General features: G+C 52.7%; 1 protein-coding gene across 2 annotated transcripts; it reads right to left on the reverse strand.

Moving 5' to 3' along the window:
* Positions 1-26765, reverse strand: LOC136549755 (probable UDP-3-O-acyl-N-acetylglucosamine deacetylase 1, mitochondrial). 2 transcript variants are annotated; one of them, XM_066541162.1, is made up of 7 exons: positions 26638-26765; positions 26248-26559; positions 25912-26118; positions 25080-25178; positions 24084-24148; positions 23238-23382; positions 14-414 (listed from the first exon to the last, which is right to left on the reverse strand). In XM_066541162.1, exons 1-7 carry the CDS (start codon positions 26749-26751, stop codon positions 292-294), a joined length of 1065 nt encoding a protein of 354 aa, XP_066397259.1. In that variant the 5' UTR covers positions 26752-26765; the 3' UTR covers positions 14-291. The 2 variants fall into 2 exon arrangements, with proteins under 2 accessions (XP_066397266.1, XP_066397259.1); XM_066541169.1 differs by lacking the exon at positions 25912-26118 and having other exon boundaries at positions 1-414.
* Positions 26766-27603: the final 838 nt, after the last annotated feature.

Below are 27603 nucleotides of genomic sequence, written 5' to 3' on the forward strand. Positions count from 1 at the left end.
TCTCTGCAGACACACTGCTTGCTGGCGCGTCCAACCCCAGCTGTGTTCAGCTATCAAAAGAACAGACACGGCCCGGCCGCATCTGCATGCAAACTTAAAAGTATGATGGAAAAAATGATCTTCCATACAAAGTTTTATGAAACTCCACACGGGTCGGCAAAATCATTTTTCTGAAAGGCAAAGAGTTGCTGCTGCAGCCTACGAATCTGAAGGATAATGAATGTCACAATAGAACCCTACGAATCATAAAGGGTCACCGGGTGCTTGTCCTGAAATGTGCCTTTCTAACCACTACCGAACATAAGATGAATAGGAGCCGTATACATTTGAACATTGCCCAGCAAGTTGTTCTTGGTCCACAGTGTTCTTTCCAGACAGATGGATGAGAAAATCAGTGTGCAGCGCGTGACCAGCCTTTGTCACAGAAAAGGAAAAAGTTAAGTTCAGGTGCCACAAGAGAGCTCCAAGGATTAGCATAAACAAGACAACAGTAGAAGGAAAAACTAGGAAACCAATTTACAATCCGTTTCTCTTAGCCAGAGAATCTTCTTGCACAAAAAGGGTACGCAGAGAATATGCTATGGCCTCAGACAAACATTATTATCTCAGAACCACATGCTGCTTGAAAGCATGAGCTTGTGATGCGCCAACAAAACAAAACAAAAAAAAAGCAGGTGGTCTGTAGCATAAGGTCACATCAGGATAATGAGTGTCGATGCAACTTCCAAGGCTTTAGTTGAAATCACAGTAACGGTACTCTTTGTTATTGATGTACCCTTTGGGATAACTATAATTATGGCCTAACTTTTACTATGCCTCTGATCTATTAACGGTATATGAAGTCACTGTCTGGTGTTTTCACTGTCATGAACTACATGATCTTTTTACCTACAACTACAAATGGGATTGAAAATCCATTAACGGTATATGAAGTCAGTGTCTGGAGTATTCACTGTCATGAACTACATGATCTTTTTACCAACCACTACAAATGGGATTGAAAATTAACTTCATAAAGGAACTAGTCAGCCAAAACTATAAAAGGCGAGAGTGCAAAATGAAACCCCCTCAAATGAGACACCGACTTTACGTGTGAGAAATCAACACAAAATGACCACCAACGTGTTACAAGATCTGATGAAAATCAAGCTTTTTATTAGTGCCGGGGACAAATACTAGGGTACCCGAAGAGGAGCTAATGGTCATCAACATTCATTCATCCAAGCAGTTAAGAGCGCGACTACAGCTCCAACTGACCCCCGGGTGCGCGGGCTCCGCCTCGCCCGACCTCTGGGTCGGGGGCCCCGGCTCGCCCGGCCTCTGGGTTGGGGGCTCCGTCTCGCCCGACCCCTCGGGTGCGGCTCTTGACGGAAGCCCGTACCGCCGCCAACCACAACGGGCCAGAAAGTACAACCCAAGGTCAAACTTCTGGCATCGTGCAGGGAGCGGGCACATCTCAACATGACCCGTGCCCGCGACATGTCACTCCAGGGAACTCACATCACCAACAGTGACAGACGCGTGGTCACTATGCTGCCTACTTCCTGTACGGCCGCTGACCAGCACGTTGGTTCGCCGTGTCGCCCGTCGGGACGGAATGAGACGTCACGACCCGCTGACAACGCTAGGGCGTGGCATCAGTGGCGAACAGGCGTCCGACGTGGAACCGTCCTGGAAGCCTTCCTCTCCTTAGCTCTTCTCCCTCTTTCTCTGTGTAACCTGCTCTTTCCCTTCATCTATAAAAGGGGAAGCAGGACGCACCAAGAGAGGGGAGAGCGGTTCACCACTCTACACGGCTGTAGATATCAAAACACACGGCCTAACACGCCTTAGGAGCACACGCACATCAGAGACTTGGGACATGTCCCTCTCTCGCTCGTTTATAACCCCTACTACAAACTTTCAGTGCTAGTAACACGAGAAACAGCGACGAACTGGACGTTGAGACTTTCTGCTCGAACCAGTATAAACCTCGTATCCTCTAAGCACACCATTCGAGCTAGACGCGTAATACTAGAAATTTACTAATTGGTAACTCGAAACACCGATAGTTGACGCGCCAGGTAGGGGTTTTTTGCGCGTCTCGACTTCCACATTAGGCCCCGGATGGCTAGTCACGGCGTCAGCTAGGTCCTGGGCGCACATGTGCGCTTCGGAAACCTGGACTTCATCGTCACGACGGGGGCAGAGTTGGTGCAGGCTCCCGTCGCCGTCCAACTCTCCACTCCGCAGGCCTCGACGTGATCACCGAGGCGCTTGAGGAGTTGCGGCTACACACACCGGAGGCCCGCGTCCCCGGGAGCGACCAGCTCCTCGGCTTCGATTACGGGAGGACTAGAACGCCAGCTCGGTGCCTTCCTATGACCCCGACCGTCCCGGGAGAACTTAGACTGCCTCACCTTCTCGTTCGCCAACGTCATGACGCAGCTTGCCGGAGAAGCCGCTTTCCCCGGAATACCTCATTCGGAGCGCCCCGACAGCGCTCCCGTTCGGTCTGCGCAACGCCGCCGAGACCGTTGGCCACCTTGTGGCGCAACACACGCCCCCATTCCCCACAAACGACGAGTTCATGGGGATGACCGAATATGTCGCAGAATCTTTCCACAACCTCATCGCAGGAGAATCGGAGCCGCCCTCCAACTCAGACTCCAACAAGTGGGAGCCATGACCCCTCGGGGTACCTCGCCTGTGGGTAGAGCAGCTGAAGGCCCGGCACCAAGAGCTTGAGGAAGCATGACTCTAGCTCGAGCTTGGAACGCGCGGAGCTCGAACGAGAGATCGAGCGCCACGGAGACGGTGGGCGTGCACGCGCCGTCGCCCGCGACGTGAACCGAAGGATCATTGAGGACGACTGAAGCCCTCCCACACTTCACCCGGGCAAGTAAGAACATCGCTGCTGCGGCAGGCCTTGCTCTGGGGGCTTCCGGGGCCCACGACACCCGAGGATCGTCGGGCCCATCGCGAGATTCGCACACTACTCGAGCGTGCGGCGGCGCAATAGGCCGAGAGCTGGCTGTCCTGACGACGCGAAGCTCGACGCCAGCCAGCGCGTGCCCTCAGAGCAACCCAACAGGGACGTGTCAGTCCACCAGGCGTAGCAAAGCGGCAGGCCGCGCGCCGCCGTCCCGGTGCATGAACGTCTCGGCCTCCACTGTGACGTGCTCGACACCCTCGACGCTCGCAGGCGTATCCGCGGCGATGCGAGGGAGGAGGCTAGCCGTAGGCTACCACCCTCGTCGTGGCGGACACTACGACAGCGGCGAAGACCGAAGCCCGAGCCCCGACTTGCCGGGACCTCAGGCCTTTGGCCGACACATCCTCAACTGCCGCCTTCCTACCGTGGTACCGATCGTCCGACCAACATCCCAAAATACTCTGGGGAAACGAATCCCGGACTGTGGCTCGAGGATTATCGGCTTGCTTGCCAAGCCGGTGGAGCGGATAATGACGATTTCATTATCCGCAACCCTCCATTGTTCCTGGCCGATTCGGCACGAACGTGGTTGGAACATCTTCCGCCCAACCGAATCCAAAGTTGGGCGGACCTAAAAGAGATCTTCGTGAGAAATTTTCAAGGGCACATACGCGCATCCTAGGAACCCATGGGATCTCGAAAAACTGCCGACTAGAATTCCGGGGAAACTCTTCGTGGGTACAGCCGTCGCTTCTCCTAGCAATGCAACGAGCTGCCCAACGTCACCGACGCCGACTGTTATAGGAGCTTTCCTGTCTGGGACCACCTGTGTCGGGTTCATAAACCCAGGATCCCTCATGGACCTGCTTCCCAGCAAAAAGCTCGGCCCAGCAGACGACGTTGCGAACGACGTGCAACTCACTGGGCCGGTCCAAAAACCTAATGACAGACCAGAAGGGCGATCCGGTCTCCGACCTGGAAGGCCTGGCCAAAGAGGAACGACACTCGCTTCTGTCGCTTCCGACTCCGGCCCGCCTCTTCGACCTGGAAGGCCTGGCCAAAGAGGAGCGACGCTCCTCTTCGACCGTTGTCGCTTCCGACTCCGGCCCGCCTCTCCCACCAGAAGGCCTGGCCAAGGAGGAAACGACGCTCGCTTCCGACTCCGGCCCGCCTCTCCGACCGGAACACCTGGCCAAGGAGGAACGACGCTCCTCTCCGACCGTCGTCGCTTCTGACTCCAGCCCGCCTCTCCGACTCTCCGACCGGAAGGCCTAGCCGAGAAGGGACGACGCTCGCCTCCGAATTCCGACTCACTTCTCCTACCGGGAGTACACCAAACATCTGCCTACAAGCTCTTCTCCGACCGGAAGGCCAAAGCCGACTAGGGAACGACCGACCTGGGGACGCCCGCTCGATGAAAACCCAGGAAACGGACAGAGCAAGTAAGGCGGGGCGCTCCAGTCAACCGCAATACCAGGGTCCGTACCCTGCACACCTGCAGGACAGTACTGTCAGACCGTGTTAGAGGGATGATCCGCAACATTCCAGACATGTCAGAACATGAAACAATGCTATAGGCGCCGACATTTATCCTACAGTATGGTAGGCGCCGACATTTGCCATACCAGAAGAAGACGATGGAACCAACCACATGCATCCTGACACCAACAATGTTGTGGGCGCCGACAAACCGTTTTGTACCCGATGGCATGGGCAACAAGACTAGGTAGCACACATACTCTCTTTCTCTCACTGCCTCTCTCTTGTGAAGCCGCCTCCTTCATCTATAAAAGGAGATGCGCTCTAAAAAAACGATCGATCAAAACAACGATCGATTCGGACGACCAACGATTCCAACGAACAACATACAGATCATTCCGATTCTCTCTGCTCGGCTCTAGAACTCTAAAGCCGAACAGAGCAACACTTAGCGCACATCGGAGCTCCCATCACTCTTGGCCCTTTGGTCCGGAGTCCAACCAGACCTCTGATACACCCCCATCTCACTCCCTCTCGTTTGTAATCCACAGCAAACTTCGAGCACCTGGAGTCAGAAATAAAGTCACTGACCGACTCAAACTTGACATAGGGCACGTTGCCTGAACCAGTATAAACCCTAGTGTCATTGAGTGCTAGACCACATCCGATTACAACTATCGGGTCCATAAACCTAGGGCCCCTCACAGGACCGGCTTCCCAACAAAGGCTCGGCTCAAGCAGACAATGCGCAACTCATGGGCCGGCCCTAAGTATCTGGACAACAGGCCAGAAGGGCGATCCAATCGCCGACCGAAAGGTCTAGCCGAGGAGCGACGCCCGTTTTCCGACTCTGGCCCACCTCTCCGATCGGAGGGCTCACTTCGGTCTCTAGCCCGCCTCCGGACAACCTCTCCGACCGAAAGGCCTGCCCAAAGCACTACTTCTGACTCCGACCCCACGTCTCCGACCAGGGTACGCAAAAACCCTGCTCACTGCTCTTCTCCGACTGGCACAATCAGAGCCGACTGGGACCAACCGACCAAAGGACGCCCGCTTGGAAGGGACCAGGGAACGAACGGAGAAAGCAAGGCAAAGCGCACAAGTCAAACCACGATACCAAAGACCGTACCTTATACACCTGCAGAAATAGTACTCTGCAACCTCCCTGACACAAACATTGTTGTAGGCGCCGACATTTTCCGTACAGTATTGTGGGCGTCATTAACTCCCATATGGAAAGACTCTCCCTACATGTCTCTAGGCATCGACAGTGTTGTGGGCGCCGACATTTACAGTACCGAGTGAACATGGTGAAACTCCTTACGTGCCTCTGGGCATCAACAGTATAACAGGTACCGACATCTACCATACCCGAACAAAATGATAGAACCTCCCACATGCATCCGACATCCAACAGTGTTGTGGGCACCTACCATCATCCTGTACCCATCGGTGTGGGCAACAAGACTTAGAAGCATACGTACTCTCTCCTCTCACTTGTAAGGCCATCCCCTTCATCTATAAAAGGGGATGCGCCCTCTCTCAACATTCAAGTGATTTCAGATTCACTAGATCGATCAAGTTCACTAGTTCACAACCACAAAACCGCTAGGTTCGAACCTCAAACACACGCTTGAACACTTAGCACATAGCGAAGCTCCTAGTCGCTCTCAGGCCCTTCTGACCGGACCTCTTGTACCTCCCATCTTTCTTCTTCTTGTTTGTAACCCTCACTGCAAACTTCGAGCATCTAGGCTTAGGAATAAAGTCATCGACCGACTCAAACTGTACGTAGGGCACGTTGCCCTAACTCAGTATAAACCCTATGTCATTGAGTGCTAGACCACCTCTGATCACAACATACTGGCAAAACTACAAATATTTACTTGTTGGTCACTTTCTGCACCGACAACAACGTACGGTAAAATTATAAATATTTACGTGTTGGTCACTTTTCGTACCGACAATCTGTGAGTCCCTGGTTCATAAGCTGGGACGTAAGGGTCCGTGAACCACCAAGGAGCTTCTCGACTATCGCACTAGCCACGCCTCAGGCGAGGAAGCGGCGGGGCGATTTTTCGACCTGCCTCAAAAGCAAGGCAAAGCGGGACGAGGAACGCCGGCGGAGGCGCCTCTGTCTCAACAAAAAGAAGAACAAGCAGCGATGCGACGGCTCGCTTATGGCCTCCACCGACCGCAAAGAGGGTCGAAAGCCCGCCGAGGGTACCCCGAACCACTTCAGAGAAGCTGCTCGACGGGCCATGACCGAACCATGCTTTCCTCGTCAAGCACCTATACAAGGACTGCGTCGTCATGAAGCAGTTCTTGTCCGGAGGCTCTAACAAGGGGAGCATAGGAAGGAGCCCAAACCGACCGCAGACGACGCCGAGAGGAAGGACAGTGGATTTCCAACACTGGATGGCTACCTCATGATCTTCGAAGGGTCGGCGGCCTACAACTCCAAGCGCCGCCAGAAGCTTGTGCCCCGCAAGGTCTATATGGCCAAGCCGGCCGCGTCTACCTTCCTTCAATGGTCGAAGTTCGCCATAACCTTTGATCGGAATGACCACCCGTAAAGCGTCCCATAGCCGGGAAGATATCCGCTCGTGGTCGACCCAATCATCGGCACGAAGCAGCTCACCAAAGTGCTGATGGACGGAGGCAGCGGCCTCAACATCATGTACGCTGAAACGCTCGACGCCATGGGCATTGACCGAGCGCGCATCCGGTCGACCGGGGCGCCTTTCCACAGCATTGTGCCAGAAAAGTAGGACGTACCACTTGGGTAGATCGATTTGCCCGTCACCTTTAGAGATCCGACTAATTACAGGACGAAGACCCTTACCTTCGAGGCGGTCGGGTTCCATAGAACCCACCACGCCATCCTAAGACGTCCATGCTATACGAAGTTTATGGCTGTCCCTAACTACACCTATCTGAAGTTGAAGATGCAGGGTCCACGCAGGGGTCATCACCATCGGCACCACCTTCCTAGCGCGCCTACAAGTGCGAGGTCGAGTGCTGCGAACACGCCGCGCCAATTGTCGCCTCCAAAGATCTTGCGGCCATCAGGGAGGAGATCGTCGAAAAAACGCCCGACCCTAAGCGGTCGACCGGGTCTTTCGAGCCTGTAGAAGGCGCCAAAGAGGTCCTCATAGACCCCAGCGGCTCTGAGGGCAAAGTGGTGCGTATTGGCACCACGCTTTCCTACTCCGAATAGGAAAGCGTGCTTGTCGACTTTCTCCTGTGCCAACAGTGACATCTTTACGTGGAGACCCTCGGACATGCTAGGCATTCCGAGAGAAGTCGCCGAGCACGCCTTGAAGATTAGGCCAGGCTCCAAGTCGGTAAAGCAGCGCCTGCGTCGCTTCGATGAGGAAGAAACGTAGGGTGATCGGCGAGGAGATTGTGAAGCTTTTGGGGGCCGAGTTCATCAAGGAAGTATACCACCTGAGTGGTTAATCAATCCCGTTCTTGCATGAAAAAAGAGTGGGAAATGGAAAATGTGTGTTGACTACACGGGTCTCAACAAAGCGTGTCCAAAGGATCTGTTGCCTTTGCCACGCATAGATCAAGTAGTCGACTCGACCTCAGGGTGTGAAACCCTTTGCTTCCTTGATGCGTACTCCGGGTACCATCAAATCGCGATGAAAGAGTTCGACCAGCTCGCGATGTCTTTTATCACCCCTGTTCGAATCATTCTACTACGTCACTAATGCCGTTTGGCCTGAAGAACGCGAGAGCTACGTACCAACGCTGCATGCTCAAGTGTTTCGGGGAATCTCATCGGACGGACCGTTGAGGCCTATATGGATGACATCGTGGTCAAATCCAAAAGGGCTGACCAGGTCGTAGCCGACCTAGAGCAGGCCTTCCGTGAAACTTCCGAGCAAACGGCATTAAGCTCAACCCCGAGAAGTGCGTTTTTTGAGTCCCAAGGAGTGTGCTGCTAGGTTTTATCGTCACCGAGCAGTGGCATCGAGACCAACCTGGAGAAGATCTCGGCCATCACAAGGATGGGCCCGATTCAGAACATAAAGGGGGTACAACGAGTTACAGGGTGCCTCGCCGCGCTCAGCAGCTTTATCTCAGCGCCTCGGCGAACGAGGTCTCCCCCTGTATCAGCTTCTGAAGAAGGCCGACCGTTTCGAATGGACGTCCGATGGCCCAGGAGGCGCTTGACACGGTCTAGCAGCTTCTGACGAAGGCCCCGATTCTGGTCCCTCCGACCGACGGGAAACCGTTTCTGCTCTACAATGCGACCACCACGCAAGTGGTTAGCGCCGCCCTGGTGGTAGAGCGAGAAGAAGAGGGACACGCCCTCAAAGTGCAGCATCCCGTGTACTTCATCAGTGAGGTCTTGTCCGATTCTAAGACTCGCTACCCCCAAATCCAGAAGCTCCTATACGCTGTCCTTGTCGCCAAGAGGAAGTTGCGTCACTACTTCGAGTCGCATTCGGTAATGGTCGTGATGTCCTACCCTCTCGGCGAGGTCATCCAAAACCGGGATGCCACAGGAAGAATCGCGAAGTGGGTCAAGACATTTCATATGCCCCTAGGACTGCCATCAAGTCCCTAAGTGCTGGTCGATTTCGTTGCAAAGTAGACCGAGGTCCAAATGCCGCCAGCAGTCGTCGACCAAGAGTACTGGACGATGTACTTCGATGGATCGTTGATGAACAAAGGCACTAGCATGGGGCTGGTCTTCGCTTCGCCCCTCGGGGTACGCATGAGGTACATGGTTCGCATCAATTTCCCCTCCAACAATATGGCCGATTATGAGACACTCATCAACGGCGCACGCATCGCCATCGAGTTGGGTATCCGATGGCTCGACGTCCGAGGCGACTCCCAGCTGGTCATCGACCAAGTCATGAAGGAGTCAAGCTGCCACAACGCCAAGATGGCTGCATATGTCCGAGAAGTCCGCCAGCTGAAAGATAAGTTCGACGGTCTCGAGCTCAGTCATATCCCGAGGCGTCTCAACAAGGCGGCCGACGCGCTGGCGAAAACGGTGTCCGATCGAGAGCCGATGCCGATGGGCGTCTTTGCCAGCGATCAGTACAAGCCCTCGGTCCGCTACGAGGAGCTGGAACAAACCAGTGACGGGTTGCCTGCCCTAGGCTCGGGGGCTAACCAGCCAGCGGCTCCATCCGACCCCAAAGTCATGGAGTTTAACAAGGATCCAGTGACAGAGCCCGACCCTCTGGCCAACTGGAGGACGCCCTACCTCGACTACCACCTCCGTGAGGCGCTGCCGACGGACAAAATGGAGGCTCGGCGACTCGCGCGTCGCGCCAAATCCTTTGTCCTTATTGAGGGCGAGCACTACAGGCGAAGCCACACTGGGATCGTGCAGTGTTGCATCACCATCGAACAAGGGAAGCAGTTGCTAAGTGATCCACAGTGGGATCTGCGGGCACCATGCCACGCCTAGGACCATGGTCGGAACCGCGTTTCGATAAGACTTCTACTGGCCGACCGCAGTAGCCGACGCTGAACTAGATTGTGCGCACATGTGAAGGTTGTCAATACTTACGCTCGGCAGACCCATCTGCTGGCCCAAGCGCTCCAAACGATCCCCATCACGTGGTCAGTTCGCGGCCTAGGGGCTCGATCTGGTTGGACCTCTCAAGAGGGCGCCCGGGGGCTATACTCACTTGTTTGTCGCCGTAGACAAGTTTACAAAGTGGATAGACGCTCGACCGATTCTCCGCAATCAAGTTCGAGCAAGTCGTGCTGTTCTTCCTTGACATCGTCCATCGCTTTGGGGTCCCGAACTCCATCATCATGGACAATGTCACGCAGTTCACCAGAAAGATGTTCCTCCTGATTATGCGATGAATACCACATCCGCGTCGATTGGGCTGCCGTGGCGCACCCCCGCACGAACGGGCAGATCGAGCGCGCAAACGGCATGGTCCTACAAGGCCTCAAGCCTAGGATCTTCATCCGGTTGAACAAGTTTGGCGGACGATGGGTCGCAGGAGCTTCCCGCGGTGCTCTAAAGCCTGAGGACGAACCCTAGCCGGGCTACAGGCTATACACCATTCTTCATGGTCTACGGTTCCGAGGCAATCCTCCCGACCGACCTCGATTATGGAGCGCCGAGGGTCAGGGCGTACGACGAACAAGGAGACGAGATGTTCCCTCGAGGATGCCATGACTAGCTAAATGAAGCGCGCAACGTCGCCCTCCTCCGCTCAGCCAAGTACCAGCAAGCGTTGCACCAGGTACCACAGCTGTCGAGTATGGGGTCGAGCCTTCAACGTCGGGGACCTAGTGCTCCGCCTCGTCCAGAGCAACAAGAATCGCCACAAGCTCTCTCCACCGTGGGAGGGACCGTACGTCATCGCGGATGAGCTCCGACCAGGCACCTACAAGCTCAAGACCATCGACGGCGAAGTCTTCGTCAATGCCTGGAACATCGAACATTTACGTCACTTTTACCCTTAATTTACGTAGAGTCTCTTATCAGTTTCACTATCAACTCCACGATCTTTAGTGACAGCGGACCCCAAGCAACGGCAGGGGGTCAGACCTCACTCGAGGGCTGATAAGAGCATATCTATCCGGTAGACATTCTCTACGTCCGACCCTTTCTCACGTTAAGCTCCAGAAGCGAGGGTCGCGGAAACAAACACTGAGTAAAACTGGTCGGACTGCAAGAAACCTACGCCCCAGCGGCTACGGCGTTTTTGCTCACCAGCGTGATCAGAGTTTTTTCCGCACCACGAGCTTTTTAGCCTTAACTACGGAAAGAGTCGGTACGCGTTTAAGAGTATATCCACCTGGCAAACATTATATGCGCCCAACCCTCTCTCACGTTGAGACCAAGAAGCAAGGGTTGCGGAAACAAACCTGAGTAAAACTGGTCGGACTGCAAGAAACCTACGCCCCAGCGGCTACGACGTTTTTGCTCACCAGCGTGATCAGAGTTTGTTCACCCGCACCACGAGCTTTACAGCCTTAACGACGAAAAGGGCCAAAACGAAATTTAAGAACTTGTCCATTTATTACAAGTTCGACGCTTGGCTTATCTGTCTAACTAATTTCTTGGGCGAGATAATCTCATCCTCTATCTCCGCAGGTAAGTCCTATGCCAGTGGGTCACCCAAGTAAATCGGACGGCTCGATGTCGAGAGATGGGTAAGGAGCAGTAGGATACCCCATGCGGGTTATGCCGACTCCGTCACGAACGACGGACCCAGATTCCATGAGGACATATCCGGTAAGAGTTCCCCTAACCCGTCACTCGAGCCATCGAGGTAAGTCCTGTGCCAGTGGGTCACCCAAGTCGATCGGACGGCTCGAGCTGCTGCCGAGAGACAGGTAAGAAGCAGCAGGATGCCCTATGCGGGTTACGCTGACTCCGTCACGAACGACGAACCCGGATTCCACTCAGACATATCTGATAAGAGCTCCCCGAACCCATCACTCGAGCCATCGAGGTAACTTTTCCAGTGCATGATCATTCATTCATCCATTCTCATACATCTAAGCATCACATATGCAATTATTGCATCACAACACTTCGCGTCGTGTCACAAAGTGATAGTCGTCTCATTCGATATGAGCGGCGACCGACCGAGGTTCGAAGGCCGGCCCGTGAAGGGCTCGAGGCTGTCTCGCGTCGAACAGAGCCAGGGAAGAAAACACAGAAGCGGACAGGGTCATCTCGACCTTCTCGTTCCACAGAATCTCCATCGAGGGGAGGCCAGCGGGCCACTTAAGTCGGTCTCCGGAACGACTCGAGCTTCTACCGGGAAGCGAGATTAAGGAGCAGTGGAATGCCACATGAGGGCTATGTCGACCCCGTTACGAACGACGGACCCGGATTTCCATTTGGACATGCCCGTTAGCTGAGCTCACCGAGTGCGACACTCGAGCCATCGAGGCAAGTGACGTTAGCTCAACCCCTCCGATTGCGGAAACCGCGGACGGGGTGGCGATCACAAAGATGAGCCGACCCTCGACCGGACCCCCGCTACGCGCGGGGGCTTGAGAAAAGTTGGACTCGCAAGGAGACCGAATGCGCGGTCGCAGAACGATGGCTCGGATGCTAAGGAGGGGGTACGAACGAAAACTAAGAATAACGTTTCTGAAACAAAAGAACGCTTTTCTCCTACCAGTTTCGCTATCGTCTTCTAGATCTTTAGTGACACCTGACCCCGACAATGGCAAAGGGTCAAGTCTCACTCGGGGACTGATAAGGGTATATATATACCCTTTCCGAAATAGTCACCGTGCCCGACCCCTTTCTCACGTTAAAAACCTAGAGGCAAGGTTTGCGGAAACGAACGACTGAGTAAGGCTGGTCGGACTGCTAGAAACCTACGCCCTAGCGGCTACGGCACTCTTACTTACCAGTGTGATCAGAGTTTTTCACCCGCATCTCGAGCTCTACAATCTTAACAACAGGAAGGGTCGGAGCGCTTTACCCCTTTTTACACATAAAAAGGGGAGAAAGAACAAATTTCTTCAAACAGAAATGAAAGAACAGACTTGTTCAAACGAAACAAAAGGGATAGAACTTGTTCGCTTATTACAAAAATGACCGACCAACCTATTTAACTAACTAGCCCCTCCGAGGGAGAACTATGCCTTCTATCCTGTCCGCCAGGTCCTACGAAAGGGGAGCCACCGCCGTTTCCATCTCCTCCAGCTTGTGGATTTCATAACCGAGCGCGTAGCCGTGGCTCATCGACTCCAGATCGATGTTGTCCCCATAATGAGAACGAGCAATCGCGAAGGACTGATTGACCCCAGCGCGAAGGGCATTCCTCTCGAGCTGGCGCACCCGAGCCGTGATCTCGACGGCACGAGCCGCGAACGAGCTGGTCCCCTCCGACCGCACCACCACAAGGTCGTCGCAAACCACTCTGAGGGCGGCGCTCAGGATACCGAGCTCGTCACTCTCCGCCTGAAGATTTCTCCTCACCTCGGTGAGATCCACAGCCAGCCTGACAGAAACGCTCTCAGCCTCCAGCTTTCGGTTCGTCTCCATTTCGAGCTCGGCTTGGAGGGAGCCGACCTTCTGCTACGCGCGTCGCGCGCTTGGCAGGCCTGGTCACGCTCCTCGTGAGTCGTGCCACGTTTCGAGCAGAGCCTCTCCGCGGTTTAGATCTGCTCATCCCGCTCCTTACGCAGCCGAGCGACCGCCGGGGCATCCAGGCTCGCCCTTTTCTCCAGGGCCGCAAGCTTCTCCTCAGCCCCCAACTTCAAATCCCTTTCTTTCTCAACCTCGCCCAGAAGGTTAAGGATCCGCTAGCGGGTTTCGGCGTCCTTCTAGAGCAACTCATCCCGCTCCTTACCCTGGCGGCTTCTTCGTCATCCTTCCGCGACCTTGCCGACAGGGCCTCGAACGCCTTCTCGACCTCGCCAGCATCCCGACGGGCCTCGACCACCCGCGACCGAAGATTGGCCGCCTCCTCGGCGAGGGGAGTCAGCTCGACCACCCTCTGCTGGGTGGCAACGAGCTGAGCTGTCACCTCCCCGCGTAGCCACGCCTCCTCGACGAGGCGGTCCCATAATTCCTTCTGTTGACGAAGGAATCGAGATTTCCCCCGGCTGCGAGCTATAAGGGACTGCATGGAGATGATGGTCAGGATACAAAAAGCATATAGAGGAAGAAAAGAGCAAGAAGCAGGACCAAGCAAAACCCGACCGGACGGAACAACAACGTCGCGCAATGCGCCCGTGGCATGGTCCAAGGACTCGAGCACGGACACGATCCCTACGTCGAGGCTCTCCCGCTCTATGCTCTGTGCGGCGGCGTCTAGGGTAAAAAGCGTCGACGCCGGATCTTGCGGATCTATCCACTGGAGCAGGGGCTCACCCCGCGCGGGCGAGCCGCTGTCCACCGACATCAAGGTCAGGGACGACTCCCTGCCGGCCCCAAGCGCCGCCGACGCCTCTCACCACGACGTCCCCGCTGGGACGCCCCCTCTAGTGACGGAAGGGGTCAGCGGTGCGGAAGCGAACCTCTCTCCCAGCACAACTCCCGGGGACCCCTCGACCGCGTCCCCCTCCGTCCGGCCCACGCCAGGCGCCGTCGCTTGGTCCGCCGATGGCACGGGTCGCGCCGATGCCTCAGGCGACGATGCAGTTGCGCCCGGCTGTGACCCATCTGTCACGGCCGCCGCCACCTCCACCTGCGTCGACGGGGTCACGACCGGCTTGAAAGGTCCTAATATGGCTAGAGGGAGATGAATAGCCTATTTAAAAATCTACAAATCAACTAGAGCAATTTGATTAGTATGACAAATAGCGTAATGTAAACTTGCTCTAGCTCTATAAGGGTTGCAAGCCACCTATCCAACAATTCTAGTTGCAATGATTACTTAGGCACCCAAACTTGCTATGTAACTACTCACTAAGAACTCTCAATCTTGCTACTCTAAAGAGCTAAACTAGATGAATGACACTAATAAAGCAAGCTCTCAATTCTAATTACACTAAAGAGCTTGTATCAACTAGTTTGCAAGAATGTAAATAGGTGAGTAGGGTGATTATACCGCCGTGTAGGGGATGAACCAATCACAAGATGAAAATTAAGCCAATCACCGGGAGAATGCAAAAGACAAGAGACAATCGATTTTCTCCCGAGGTTCACGTGCTTGCCAACACGGTACGTCCCCTTTGTGTCGACCAACACTTGGTGGTTTAGCGGCTAAAAGGAGTTTCACAAACCTCGTCCACACGATTGGATACCGCAAGAACTGACCCACAAGTGAGGTAACTCAATGACACGAGCAATTTACTAGAGTTACCTTTCGGCGCTCCGCCGGAGAAGGTATAACTCCCCTCACAATCACCGGAGACGGCCACAAACAATCACCAACTCGTGCCGATCCTCCACCGCTAGACCGAGCCGTCTAGGTGGTGGCAACCACCAAGAGTAACAAGCGAAATCCGTAGCGCAACACGAATACCAAGTGCCTCTAGATGCAATCACTCAAGCAATGCACTTGGATTCTCTCCCAATCTCACAAAGATGATGAATCAATGATGGAGATGAGTGGGAGGACTTTGGCTAAGCTCACAAGGTTGTTATGTCAATGAAAATGTGCAAGAGAGCTCCCTTGAGCCGGCCATGGGGCTATAAATAGAGCCCCAGTCAAATAGAGCCGTTATACCCCTTCACTGGGCAAAACGCGCTCTGACCGTACGCTCCGGTCATACTGACCGAACTCTAGACCCAGCGTCCGGTCAACCGATGTAAACCACGTATCATCCTTCGTTCAACAAGAGTCGTTTGATCTTAACAGTCATGACATGATCGGATGCGTCAGTTACAAAGTGAACGGACGCTGGATCTCAGCGTCCGGTCGTTTCCAGTAAGCTCCCCGAGACGTATTTCTTCGACCAGACGCGTCCGGTCCATCTTGACCGGACACAGACCAGCGTCCGGTGCAATGCCCTAGGTACTGTACAGACTCGTCAGTTTGACCGAACGCAGAAACCAGCGTCCGGTGCATCTCAGGTCCAGCGTCCGGTGCAACAACGAAACTGGCGACCTCTGCCACACCTGACCGGACGCGCGCTGCCAGGGTTCGGTGCTTTCAGACCCAGCGTCCGGTCAGTTGACCGACGTCAGCGTCTTCACGATAACTCGTTTTCACTTCTAACTTCGTCACTCTTGCTCTAATGTGCCAACCACAAGAATTTACATCCGACGCAATAGAAAATAGGCATTCCATTTTCCCGAAAGCGCCGAATCCATCTCAACCCTGCAAACACCACCTCCTTTGTAGATGTGCCAACACCACCAAGTGTATCACCTTGTGCACAAGTGTTAGCATATTTTCACAAACATTTTCAAGGTGTTAGCACTCCACTAGATCCTAAATGCATATGCAATGAGTTAGAGCATCTAGTGGCACTTTAATAACTGTATTCCGATACGAGTTTCACTCCTCTTAATAGTACGGCTATCTATCCTAAATGTGATCACACTCACTAAGTGTCTTGATCACTAAAACAAAATGGCTCCTACATTTTATACCTTTGCCTTGAGCCTTTTGTTTTTCTCTTTCTTCTTTTCCAAGTTTAAGCATTTGACCATCACCATTGTCATAATCTTCGCCATTGCTTCATCACTTGGAGTAGTGCTACCTATCTCATAATCATCTTGATAAACTAGGTTAGCACTTAGAGTTTCATCAATTAACCAAAACCAAACTAGAGCTTTCACGGCTGCGTCGCGCCCACCACGGTCGGCGCCACGAGCGCGTTCGGCAGCGCCATCCACCCCGCCGTCGGCAGCGGTATGGCGGCCGTCACCGGCTGCTCCGCGGCCTCCGAAGGCGCCCCTTGAACGCCCGCGTCCTCCCGTCCCGCCGAGGGCATAGGCGCCACCGTGGACGGCGCTTGACCGTCCGGCGATGCGGTCACACTAGCGTCGTTCCCACCCGAAACAGGCGCGACACCAGCCGACAGCCGCCGCCCCGATTGGAGGGCGATGCTCTTCTTTGGCACCAATGCCAAAGGATTCCGCTGCCTGCCGATGCTACAAGGGACGAAAAACACAAGTCATGACGAAATCTGACTAAAACAGGAAAAACAGAGGAATTGATAACTCACCTCAGCGCCGTTGGGCGGCAGATGCGTTTGGGGGACGAACCCCCCGACCCTTGCTCCGCCTCGTCGGAACGAGGCTGTTTCGAGCCCACCCCCTACTCCTGGGCAGAGGGGCTCGCCCTTAGCAGCTCCTGGGGCACATTAGCGGAACGCCCCACTCCCCTTGGCTCTTGGGGCGCGACGACAGAGCCGCCCACCTCCGCTGGCACCTCGGGCGTGACGGTAGAGCCGCCCACCTCTGTTGGCGCCTGGGGCAGGCCGACAGTACGTCCCTCCTCTGTCGGTTCCTGGGAGGCATCGTCGAAATGACCCGCCTCCGCCGGCTCCCCAGACGTACCCTCCCCTCCCTGGAACGGGGTCCCGACGCCTGCAAGGATGAACCGATGGCTGTCAGCGCATCCTCGTTCTCCAGGTTGTCCCACTAGATATTGTCGGCTGCCGTTTCTTCTTCCTCCATCACCTTGTAGTCGTCACCATCGTCATCGTCATCATCGTTGTCAGTGTCCTCCCCTCGTTTTCGCGCCCGCAGCTTTCGCTGCTTCTTCCTCTTCTTGTCCTCCTTCGCCTTCCTCAGCCGCTCGCCCTCGACGCGATTCACCGCCCTCACGGCTGAATGCCTCGGCAACGGCGCCGGGTGATCCGTGAGGATGAGGTCCCTCGGCTGGTCCCGCCCCTCTCAAAGTTAGTCTCATGGGGTCGGGAAATCAATTAAAGAGAAGGCAAGAGAAAGGAAAACTTACGAAGACAACGTAGCCTGGCTCCGGCCGCATTAGGAGGATGCCCCGACACCGGGTAGACGAAGTCGAGGGCAGCACCCGCGTCGTCCCGCAAAGGCTCCATCGCCTCCTTGATACGTTGCGCGATCTCGGAGTTGGGGAGCGTTCCCTCAACGAGCGTCGTTCCGTCGAACGACGCCTCGGACGCCATCGCGTATAGCGGGAGCGCGCGCGTCATTAGCGGCGCCACCCTCCTCGCGTGGTAAGCCGCTATGACGCCCGACCCTTTTAGGTCCGTTCTCCTTCAGGATGTGGATGGCGTCCGATGTGGTCTCGGGTCTTCTTTCTATCCTTCTCCGGGACGCCCCACTTCCTCCACTGCTTCGGGGCCTCTTCGATCAGGCGCCCGGATGAACTTCGACAGAGGGGCAGCGGCGTCATTCTTGAGGTAGAACCACTGCGAGTGCCACCCCTTGTTAGACGTCGAGAGCCGCATGGACGAGTACTCGCCGACTCGATTGTTCCGAAGTTGGATTCTGGCACACCCCATCGGCATGTGCAGCTCCTGCCTGCCGCCCTTCTCCTTCTTCTTCTAGAGGTTGACGGCGAAGAAATACCTCCACAAGTCAAAGTAGGAGCTGATCCCCAGGAATCCTTCGCATAGCGCGACGAACACCGCCATGTGCTGCATCCCGTTGGGATTGAGATGCTGCAGCTCAATCTTATAGAAGTGCAGCAGCCCCAGATGAATTTGTGGGCGGGCCCAGAGGAATTTGTGGGCGGGGATCACGAGCCCACGCTCGTGGAAGTGGGCGAACGACACCACGTAGCCATCGGGCGGCGACGGCGAATCCTCGTTGCCAGGCAGCAACCACTCCTCGCCCGAGGTCCGCACGCGGAGAAGACCGCGACGGACGAGGCCCTCCATGCGCTGGAAGGTGATGTTAGAACGGCACCACGGATCCATTGGAGGTGGGGGCGGATGAATGTGAGCTCAACGGCGGCAGAGATGCAGACACAGGAAACCTAATTGTTGGCGGCGTCGGCGTGGCTGCGGAGGGGCGACGGGTGCGAGGAAACCAACCGTCCGCCTAGATCTCCGCGCCTGCCATGACCTGTCACCATGTCTCGTCGCGGGGCGTGCGCACGCAACCTATGGCCGCCCCCTCGAAAAACATGCCTGAACGTTTCGCCTCCCCGAAAGGGCCACGACACGACACAGGGTAAGAGGGATACGGAGCTAAAAACGCTCCTACGGGGCCGTCTAAGCCCAGGAGTTCGAAGGTTGGGCCACCGATGGAATTCGACAACCGCTCCGAGCACCTTTATAGTGAGGAGTGAAAAGGGATGGGCCGCTAGCGGCCAGTACTCGGATGCAAGAGCGCCGCGGTGAAAGGTCCTAATATGGCTAGAGGGGGGTGAATAGGCTATTTAAAAATCTACAAATCAACTAGAGCAATTTGATTAGTATAACAAATAGCGAAATGCAAACTTGCTCTAGCTCTACAAGGGTTACAAACCACCTATCCAACAGTTCTAGTTGCTATGATCTCTAGACACACAATTTGCTATGTCACTACTTACTAAGAGCTCTCACACTTGCTACACTAAAGAGTTCCACTAGATGAACTTAAAACAACAAAGCAAACTCTCAATTCTAATTACACTAAAGAGCTTGCTACAACTAGTTTGCAAGAATATAAATAAGTGAGTAGGGTGATTATACCACTGTGTAGAGGAGTGAGACAATCACAAGATAAATACTAAATCAATCACCGGGAGAATATCAAAGGGCAAGAGACAACCAATTTTTCTCCCGAGGTTCACGTGCTTGCCGGCACGCTAGTCCCAATTGTGTCGACCAATACTTGGTGGTTAGGCGGCTAAGAGGTGTTGTACGAACCTCGTCCACACAATTAGATACCGCAAGAACCTACCCATAAGTAAGGTAACTCAATGACACGAGCAATCCACTAGAGTTACCTTTCGACGCTCCACCGAGGAAGGCACGAGACCCCTCACAATCACCACGATCGGAGCCAGGAGACAATCACCAACCTTCGCTCAACGATCTTCGCTGCTCCTAAGCCGTCTAGGTGGCGGCAACCACGAAGAGTAACAAGTGAATCCCGCAGCGAAACACGAATATCAAGTGCCTTTAGATGCAATCACTCAAGCAATGCCCTTGGATTCTCTCCCAATCTCACAAAGATGATGAATTAATGATGGAAATGAGTGGGAGGGCTTTGGCTAAGCTCACAAGATTGCTATATCAATGCAAATGAACAAGAGGGTGAGCTTGAGCCGGCCATAGGGCTTAAATAGAAGCCCCCATAAATAGAGTCGTTGGCTCCTTAGTCCACGGAAAAACGGGATGACCGAACGTGCAGGTCAGATCAACCGGACGCTGGACCCCAGCGTCCGGTCGCACGATGTGTGCCACGTGTCCCCTGCTTCAAACGCTGATTCTCCAATCTCAACGGTCATCAGTACATTTAAGTTGTGACCGGACGCGCTGCTTCGGAGTGATCGGACGCAAGACCTCAGCGTCCGGTCGTTTACAGTAAGCATTCAGAAAAGAAAAATCACGACCGGGCACGTCCGATCATGCCTGACCGGACACACCCAGCGTCCAATCACTCGACGTCTCCTCTGTGCGCTGCCACGTTAGCAGGACCGAACGCACCCCATCAGCGTCCGATCACTAAGTGACCCAGCGTCCGGTCGAAAACCGACGCCAATGTCTTCACGCTTCCACTGACCGGACGCGCCGATCCTACCAAGACCAGCATCCGGTCACTTACATTGACCTCCGTCTTTTCTATATAGAGCGCCGGTGGCACCGTCGGACTGTTCGCACTCTACGGGCGGACACTCCGCCAGTGAAGTTCCTAACCCTTGCTCAAATGTGTCAACCACCAAGTGTATCACCTTGTGCACATGTGTTAGCATATTTTCACAAATGTTTTCAAGGGTGTTAACACTCCACTAGATCCTAAATGCATATACATTGAGTTAGAGCATCTAGTGGCACTTTGATAACCGCATTTCGATACGAGTTTCACCCATCTTAATAGTACGGCTATCGATCCTAAATGTGATCACACTCGTTAAGTATCTTGACCACCGAAACAAAATGGCTCATACAACTTATACCTTTGCCTTGAGCCTTTTGTTTTTCTCTTTCTTCTTTTCAAGTCCAAGCACTTGATTATCACCATAGAATCACCATCATTATGTCATGATCTTCATTTGCTTCACCACTTAGGAATAGTGCTACCTATCTCATAATCACTTTGATAAACTAGGTTAGTACTTAGAGTTCCATCAATTAAACAAAACCAAACTAGAGCTTTCACGCGGGTATCTCAGCCCACGTTCGAGTCTCGGCCGGATACGATCCATGGTTTTTCCCTCGAAGAAAGGTAGAGAGCCCTCAGGACCAGTCGAACGGACCCGAAGAACTATATGGATTGACCACTGAGAATCTGGAGTCGGTTACCAGCTGACCCAAGCCAGACCCCTGCGAACGGGATGCCAGGGGCCCCACTCACCGAGCACCACGATTCGTCCATAGAGGGAAATCATAGCACGGCTCAGCCCCTCCATTTTTATCGGAAAAAACGTTTGAGGGAAGACGAGCCGATCCTCGACCGGACCCCTGCTACGGGCGGGGGCTCGAGGAAAGTTGGACTCGCAAGGAGACCGAACACGCGGTCGCAGAACGACAGACCCCTGTAGGGGTCGGAAACAGGAAAGACCTTTTCCGACCAACCAAATCTCATGGCTATACCCCCGAGGGTTCGGATCGCGACGAAAGGGAATCGCTGTCCCTAGGACACGCCGTGGGCGACGAAAGAAGGTCAAGGCCCTCAGAGTCCTCCCGTTCGGAAAAGTCTTCGAAGGAGTATTCTACTCCTCCGTAGGCTCGGGGGCTACTATCGGGGACCAATACTAGAGTACTCGAAGAGAAGGAGCTAATGGTCATCAACATTGATTCATCCGAGCAGTCAAGAGCGCGACTACAGCTCCAACCGACCCCCAGGTGCATGGGCTCCTCCTCGCCTGACCTCTGGGTCAGGGTGCCCCGGCTCGCCCGACCTCTGGGTCAGGGGCTTCCGGCTCGCCCAGGCCTCTGGGTCGGGGACTCCGTCTCGCCCGACCCCTCAGGCGCGGCTCCTGACGGAAGCCCGTACCGCCGCAACCACAACGGGCCAGAAAGTACAACCCAAGGTTAAACTTCTGGCATCGTGCAGGGAGCGGGCACATCTCAACATGACCCGTGCCCGGGACATGTCACTCTAAGGAACTCACATCACCAAGAGTGACGGACGCGTGGTCACTATGCTGCCTACTCCCTGTACGGCCGCTGACCAGCACGCTGGTTCGCCGCAGTCGCTCGTCGAGACGGAATGGGACGTCACGATCCGCTGACAATCGCTGGGGCGTGGCATCAGCAGGCGAATAGGCGCCCGACGTAGAGCCGTCCCTGTCACCATCTGCAGTGTCGGCGGGACCCGCATAAAGGAGAAGAAAGACCCAGGCGGTCCTGAAAGCCTTCCTCTCCTTGGCTCTTCTCCCTCTTTCTCTCTGTGTAACCTGCTCTTCCCCTTCGTCTATAAAAGGGGAAGCAGGACGCCCTAGGAGAGGGAGGGCGGTTCACTACTCTACACAGCTGTAGACATCAAAACACACGCCCTAACACGTCTTAGGAGCACACACATCAGAGACTTGGGACATGTCCCTCTCTCGCTCGTTTGTAACCCCTACTACAAACTTTTAGTGCTAGTAACACGAGCCGCAGCGACGAACTGGACGTAGGGACTTTCTGCCCGAACCACTATAAACCTCGTGTCCTCTAAGCACACCATCCGAGCCAGACGCGCAATACTAGAAATTTACTAGTTAGTAACTCGAAACACCGACAATTAGTTATCACATGATCAAGAAGATATGTATCAGTAAACAAAAACCAACAATTTGACTGAGCAGTAATTTAAAAAACAGTGAACACGTAGGATCCAAAATAAAAAATAATGAAACAAAAATGCAAAAGTTACAAGGACTAAAGGCAAATACATTGGTGTTGTCTCATAGGTGGACTCATGTAGTGCCACGTAATTTTAAGACGACTTAATAGGCAATATATACAATGGTTGTCTTTTAAGTTATCTCACGGTAACTCACAATTCCTTAATTTATGCACACAATAAAAGTAAAGTTGTGAGTTGCATGATCACAACTCATACAATGGTACAATAGTTGTCTCATAATATAACATTTCGCTCATGAGGTGGTTTCGCGAAACAACGACCTCTTATCAGTAAAAATCCTACGTGGCACTGCATGAGACGGAGTATGAGATGCTAACATATAGCAATGTACTTGTCCTAACTAGTGAAAAGAAGAGCATGAACCTGGAATTTAAAGAGGCGACTCTTCTATGATTTTATTTTAAGTAAAGGAAAGGAACTTATGACTTATGAGGCAGTTGTTAACTTATCACACACATAACAAGACAGTAGTAAGTTGAATAAAGAAGGTACCTTATAGGCAATTATATGAGCAATTGGAAAACCCTGGTTACCGTTCTGTGCAAACAGCGAGAAGTCACCAATAAGATCTAAAATCTTGTGGCGGCAAGGTTCATCCTCGAACCGCAGTGGTGGATTCAGCCAACCACCAGATATGCTGTCAAATTACCAAATAAGTAGTATACGATTATCTGATATAGTTGAGAGAAAATACATAATCCAAATAATGCAACAGTTTCATTCCCAGCCCATAAGTCGCAACATCATCAAGGTGCAAAGTTTTGAAAGGAAGGAATAAGAGAAGCAACAGTCCCAATGGTCCTGCTGGTTGAACTACGTGGCACACTGCAAACCACTGGATGGTCAACTACTAGCTGACTTGATGTTGATGACTTTATAAATAAGCGATTTATGTAACAGCAGTATGTATTCATATTAAACTAGTCAAGGCAAAAGATGGTATTCACCGCATAGTAGTTATCTTGGAAGTACAGATAAAAAGCTCCTACTAAAATAAACTTTACTCAAAGTTCAGAGTACCTGTTCATATTAAATTATTAACTATTTGATACAAAAGATAAATACTGACTCTAATAACAAATTTCATCTGGGTTGTTACTCATGAAACCATTTTTAACATAAAATATTTAAGAAATAAACCAACAAAAGGTTAATGTTGTAGTTGCACTACGGATATTGAAATAAGTCTGAACTGTGGATTGTCTTGTATTCACAACATGACAACAGATCCAGAAGAATATAAACCTTCAATAAATTGGCCAACTAGGATACCTCTAATAGGCAGTTCTACACAACGGTAAATAAACAAGCAACATTTTCCAGCATATTGCTCTTCACCTGCAAACCATAGCATTTTCTAGTGACCCTCCTTTGATGAGTCCAGCAGCACGCATTTCTTCAACCTGTTGAACTCAAAAATGCAGCAAGCAGAAGTGAGTCACTATGTATGTGTGATTCATGACCAAAAAATGTCTTTAACAAAAGAAAAAAATATTAATACAGATCCCCATAACAAAGGATCTTGCAACCTCTCAAAAATAACAGGAGAAAAAAGAAGTAAAGCAGTGCTACAGGGACAGAAAATTGTGCGAAAGTAAATCATTCTGGAACCTTCCAAGGAAAAGAAAAGGCACACAGGACAAAGGCAGCAAACTTGTGAGGACAACATAGGACATACTCCCTCTGGGCCGTTTTCTAAGGCGCGGAGGCGCCAGGAGATGGATTCCAGATACGAAGGAGGAATTAATCCAAGCCCGTGATGCTGTGCCAAAGTGCTCGTATTTATTGGATTTGATTCCATAGTGTGCATGTGGTTGCAGTGACGCTTCGTGAAAAGTAGCATGTAGCCAGCCGGCGTTTTTGTATTGGTCGAGGACTCAAATAGTGTCAAGGTCGCATGCAATGATCGCTTCAAAAACAGTGCTTGTGTCAAATCGCCAGTACTTGGAATGACAGCGCGTCTTGCATAGCGGCCTTTCAGAAAAACGCGATAGCGCCTTAGAAAGCTGCCCGGAGGGAGTACTTTTAAGTCCTTATCCAAGCAAGAATAATGCAATTGTTATAGAGTACGCTAGAAGATGAAAATGAACATAAAGCCATGTATCACAAAATCATCAGTTCATGACAAAGTAAATTAGCATTAACCATGTGCTAGGTAAGTAACTTAGTCCTACATAAGGAGGTTTCTCAAGTATACATGTAAATGTGAACCCAAACAGTTGTAAATACAGGATAATAGCAGGTAATGTAATCTTATAAGAGAGAGAATACAAATGCATATTACCAAAAGGAGACAGAAGTGATGAAAAACATATGCTAGATGTATGAGTAAACCTCTTCAAATATACAGAAAGTTCTTGCAGGCGCAATCTTGCTTGAGTATATATTATCATCCAGGTATGTAGAAACCCATTGACACCCAATCGTTGGCACCTGCAATAGATGCACACTTTGCTCAAGTTACATACAAGTCTGAAACTTTTTCAACATTATAGTAGTCCAAAAGCAGTTAGAAGTTAGAAAATATGATAGCAGATGTCATATAATAAGCACAACACAAGGTATCAGACTGAACCAATGCATGGACATTTTACTAACAAACAAGAAAGATAGTATACTAGTACTTCTTCCTTCTTCCATAAAGAATAATTGATGGCCATAACATTAACAAGAACAAAGCTAAGCCTAAACAACTCATAAACAAAAATGTTTAACCTTAATTCTCATGTTCTAGCACACACTATTTGTATGAGGAATAGAGTATGATACACAGCTCTCTTGCATGTTTGAGAGGAAAAAAAAGAGCAACAGAGTATGATATATATTGGTGATGCGACACATCCTGCCTTGGCCTATGCCATAAAACATTGGCAAACTGAAAAGGCAGCCATAACATGGATATCAAAACGATGCAATAGGCTCCAAGTAAATCATGTCATACATGAACACAGAGCAAAGTCAGATCCAAAAAGTCAATTTGGGGTGACATTTATCTGTGTTCAAACTTATAGTGACCGAAGAACCCACCCTATTTGTGTATATCTAATGGTCTAATGTTATTGATAATTTTATAAACAATGCATCACTGGGCCATAAGACATGATCCAGTTTCATATCCATAACGAACTAGCTTTTTACTTATTTCAAAAGGAAGAGATGAATATACCTTTGGGAAATCAATGCCATAGGTGATGTGGATTTGCGAGCTAGGGAATGCAGCTATAAAGCAATCATCTCTCCGTAGGTAAACAGGCTCATGAATTTCAGGCGCCAGTTTATCCAACTTTTGCCCATTGGCATCCTCTGCCACACACAAGCCAACGCTTTGTATTGCTTCTACCCACTCTTGCGCTGATCCATCAAGCAAAGGAATCTGGCATTGCTTAAGCACTTTCACATAAATCGAAAACACAACTATAACTGAACACCTTCCCACCTAAGGTATTAACATTGGAAGTAGGGAACTAAAACAAAGGTGAGAAATGGGCAAACATCCGCGCACCTCGTCACCGCCGCTAAGCTCGATACGGCAGTTGTCGACGCCAAGCGCCTCCATCGCCGAGAGAAGGTGCTCCACCGTCCGGACCCGCGTGTGGGCGCCTTCGCCTCGCCGAAGCGTCGTGCAGAGCTGCGACCGTGGCTCGGCGTTCCACACCTCTGCCGCCACCCTCGCCTCCTCCTCACCCTCCACGAGGAAATACCTACCCTCGCCAGCTTGCGTCGGGAACAGCGTGGCGGTGACGCACGCTCCCAAGTGGAGCCCCACGCCCGACCTGCTCACCGCCGCTGCCAGCGTTTGCTGCGGGCGCCCCGTCTGGCAAGGAGGGTTAGTCTGCCATAGTTTCAGACAAATGTTTAATTGTTTTTAAACACTAGAGCGTCGCTGACTTACCGGCTTCCAGGAGAAGGCTGCGCGGGAGACGGACGTTAGGGCTCGGGCGGCGGTGGAGGACATGGCGGCGGCCGGGGAAGGCAGCGGAGGCAGAAACCTCAAAGTCAAAGCCATCTATACTGATGATGGGAGGGAAAAAAGAGGGCCGGGGACACCTGTTTTTTTTATTTTATTGATTCGTGCCATTATAGTTTTCGATAGTTGGTCGAAACGTTATTACTATTTGTCTATTTTAAAACATGTTATTATAATTCTTCATTTTCCATAAAAATAGTCACTGAATACGTATGGACACAGTCTGAGCCCAGCTGCAGACGTATACGAAGACTGTATACTTCATCTCCCATGTCACAACACGTGAGCCCCTCATGTCATCTTCTTCCTCCTCCTCTCTCGCTCCGGCTCTCTCTCTCCATCCCGACCCGGCCACGGCGGGCGCCAGCCGGCGACGGCGGCTGCAGGCTTGCGGGTGAGCCGACGAGCCGCTGTCGTTACCCCCGCGCGCCGCGGGCGAGCAGTCGCCGACGGGAGTGCCACAGCCGAGCAGCAGGACGTGGCCGGTGCGGAGCTCACCGCCTGGGCGGCCGCGCCGAGGACGTAGCCGGTGCGGAGCTCAGCGGTCTGACCGACGTGTTGCTGCTCGCTCGCAGCGTGCTGCTGCTGCTCGGCATGCCGCTAGCCTTCCCCGGCGGCGGGCGCCTCCTCGTCCATGGCCGACGTCCAGCGAACCTCCTCCTCAATGGATACGACGCCGGTTAGGGCTTCACGAGTACCTCCATGGCTGGCGCCCGGCACACCTCCTCCTCCATGAATCCGCGTAGGTTCACAAGTGCCTCCAATGCCGGCGCGACCGCGGGCTCCACTGGATCCTGGTGCAAGTCGACCACGGGCTCCTGGTCCCCGGCTCTGGCAGGCGTGGCCCCAGTCCCTGTGCGCTGCAGCGACCCCGTCCCAGCGAGATCCAGC

The sequence above is a fragment of the Miscanthus floridulus genome, chromosome 1, assembly GCF_019320115.1.
Source record: "Miscanthus floridulus cultivar M001 chromosome 1, ASM1932011v1, whole genome shotgun sequence".
In the NCBI taxonomy this organism is placed as follows: domain Eukaryota; kingdom Viridiplantae; phylum Streptophyta; class Magnoliopsida; order Poales; family Poaceae; genus Miscanthus; species Miscanthus floridulus.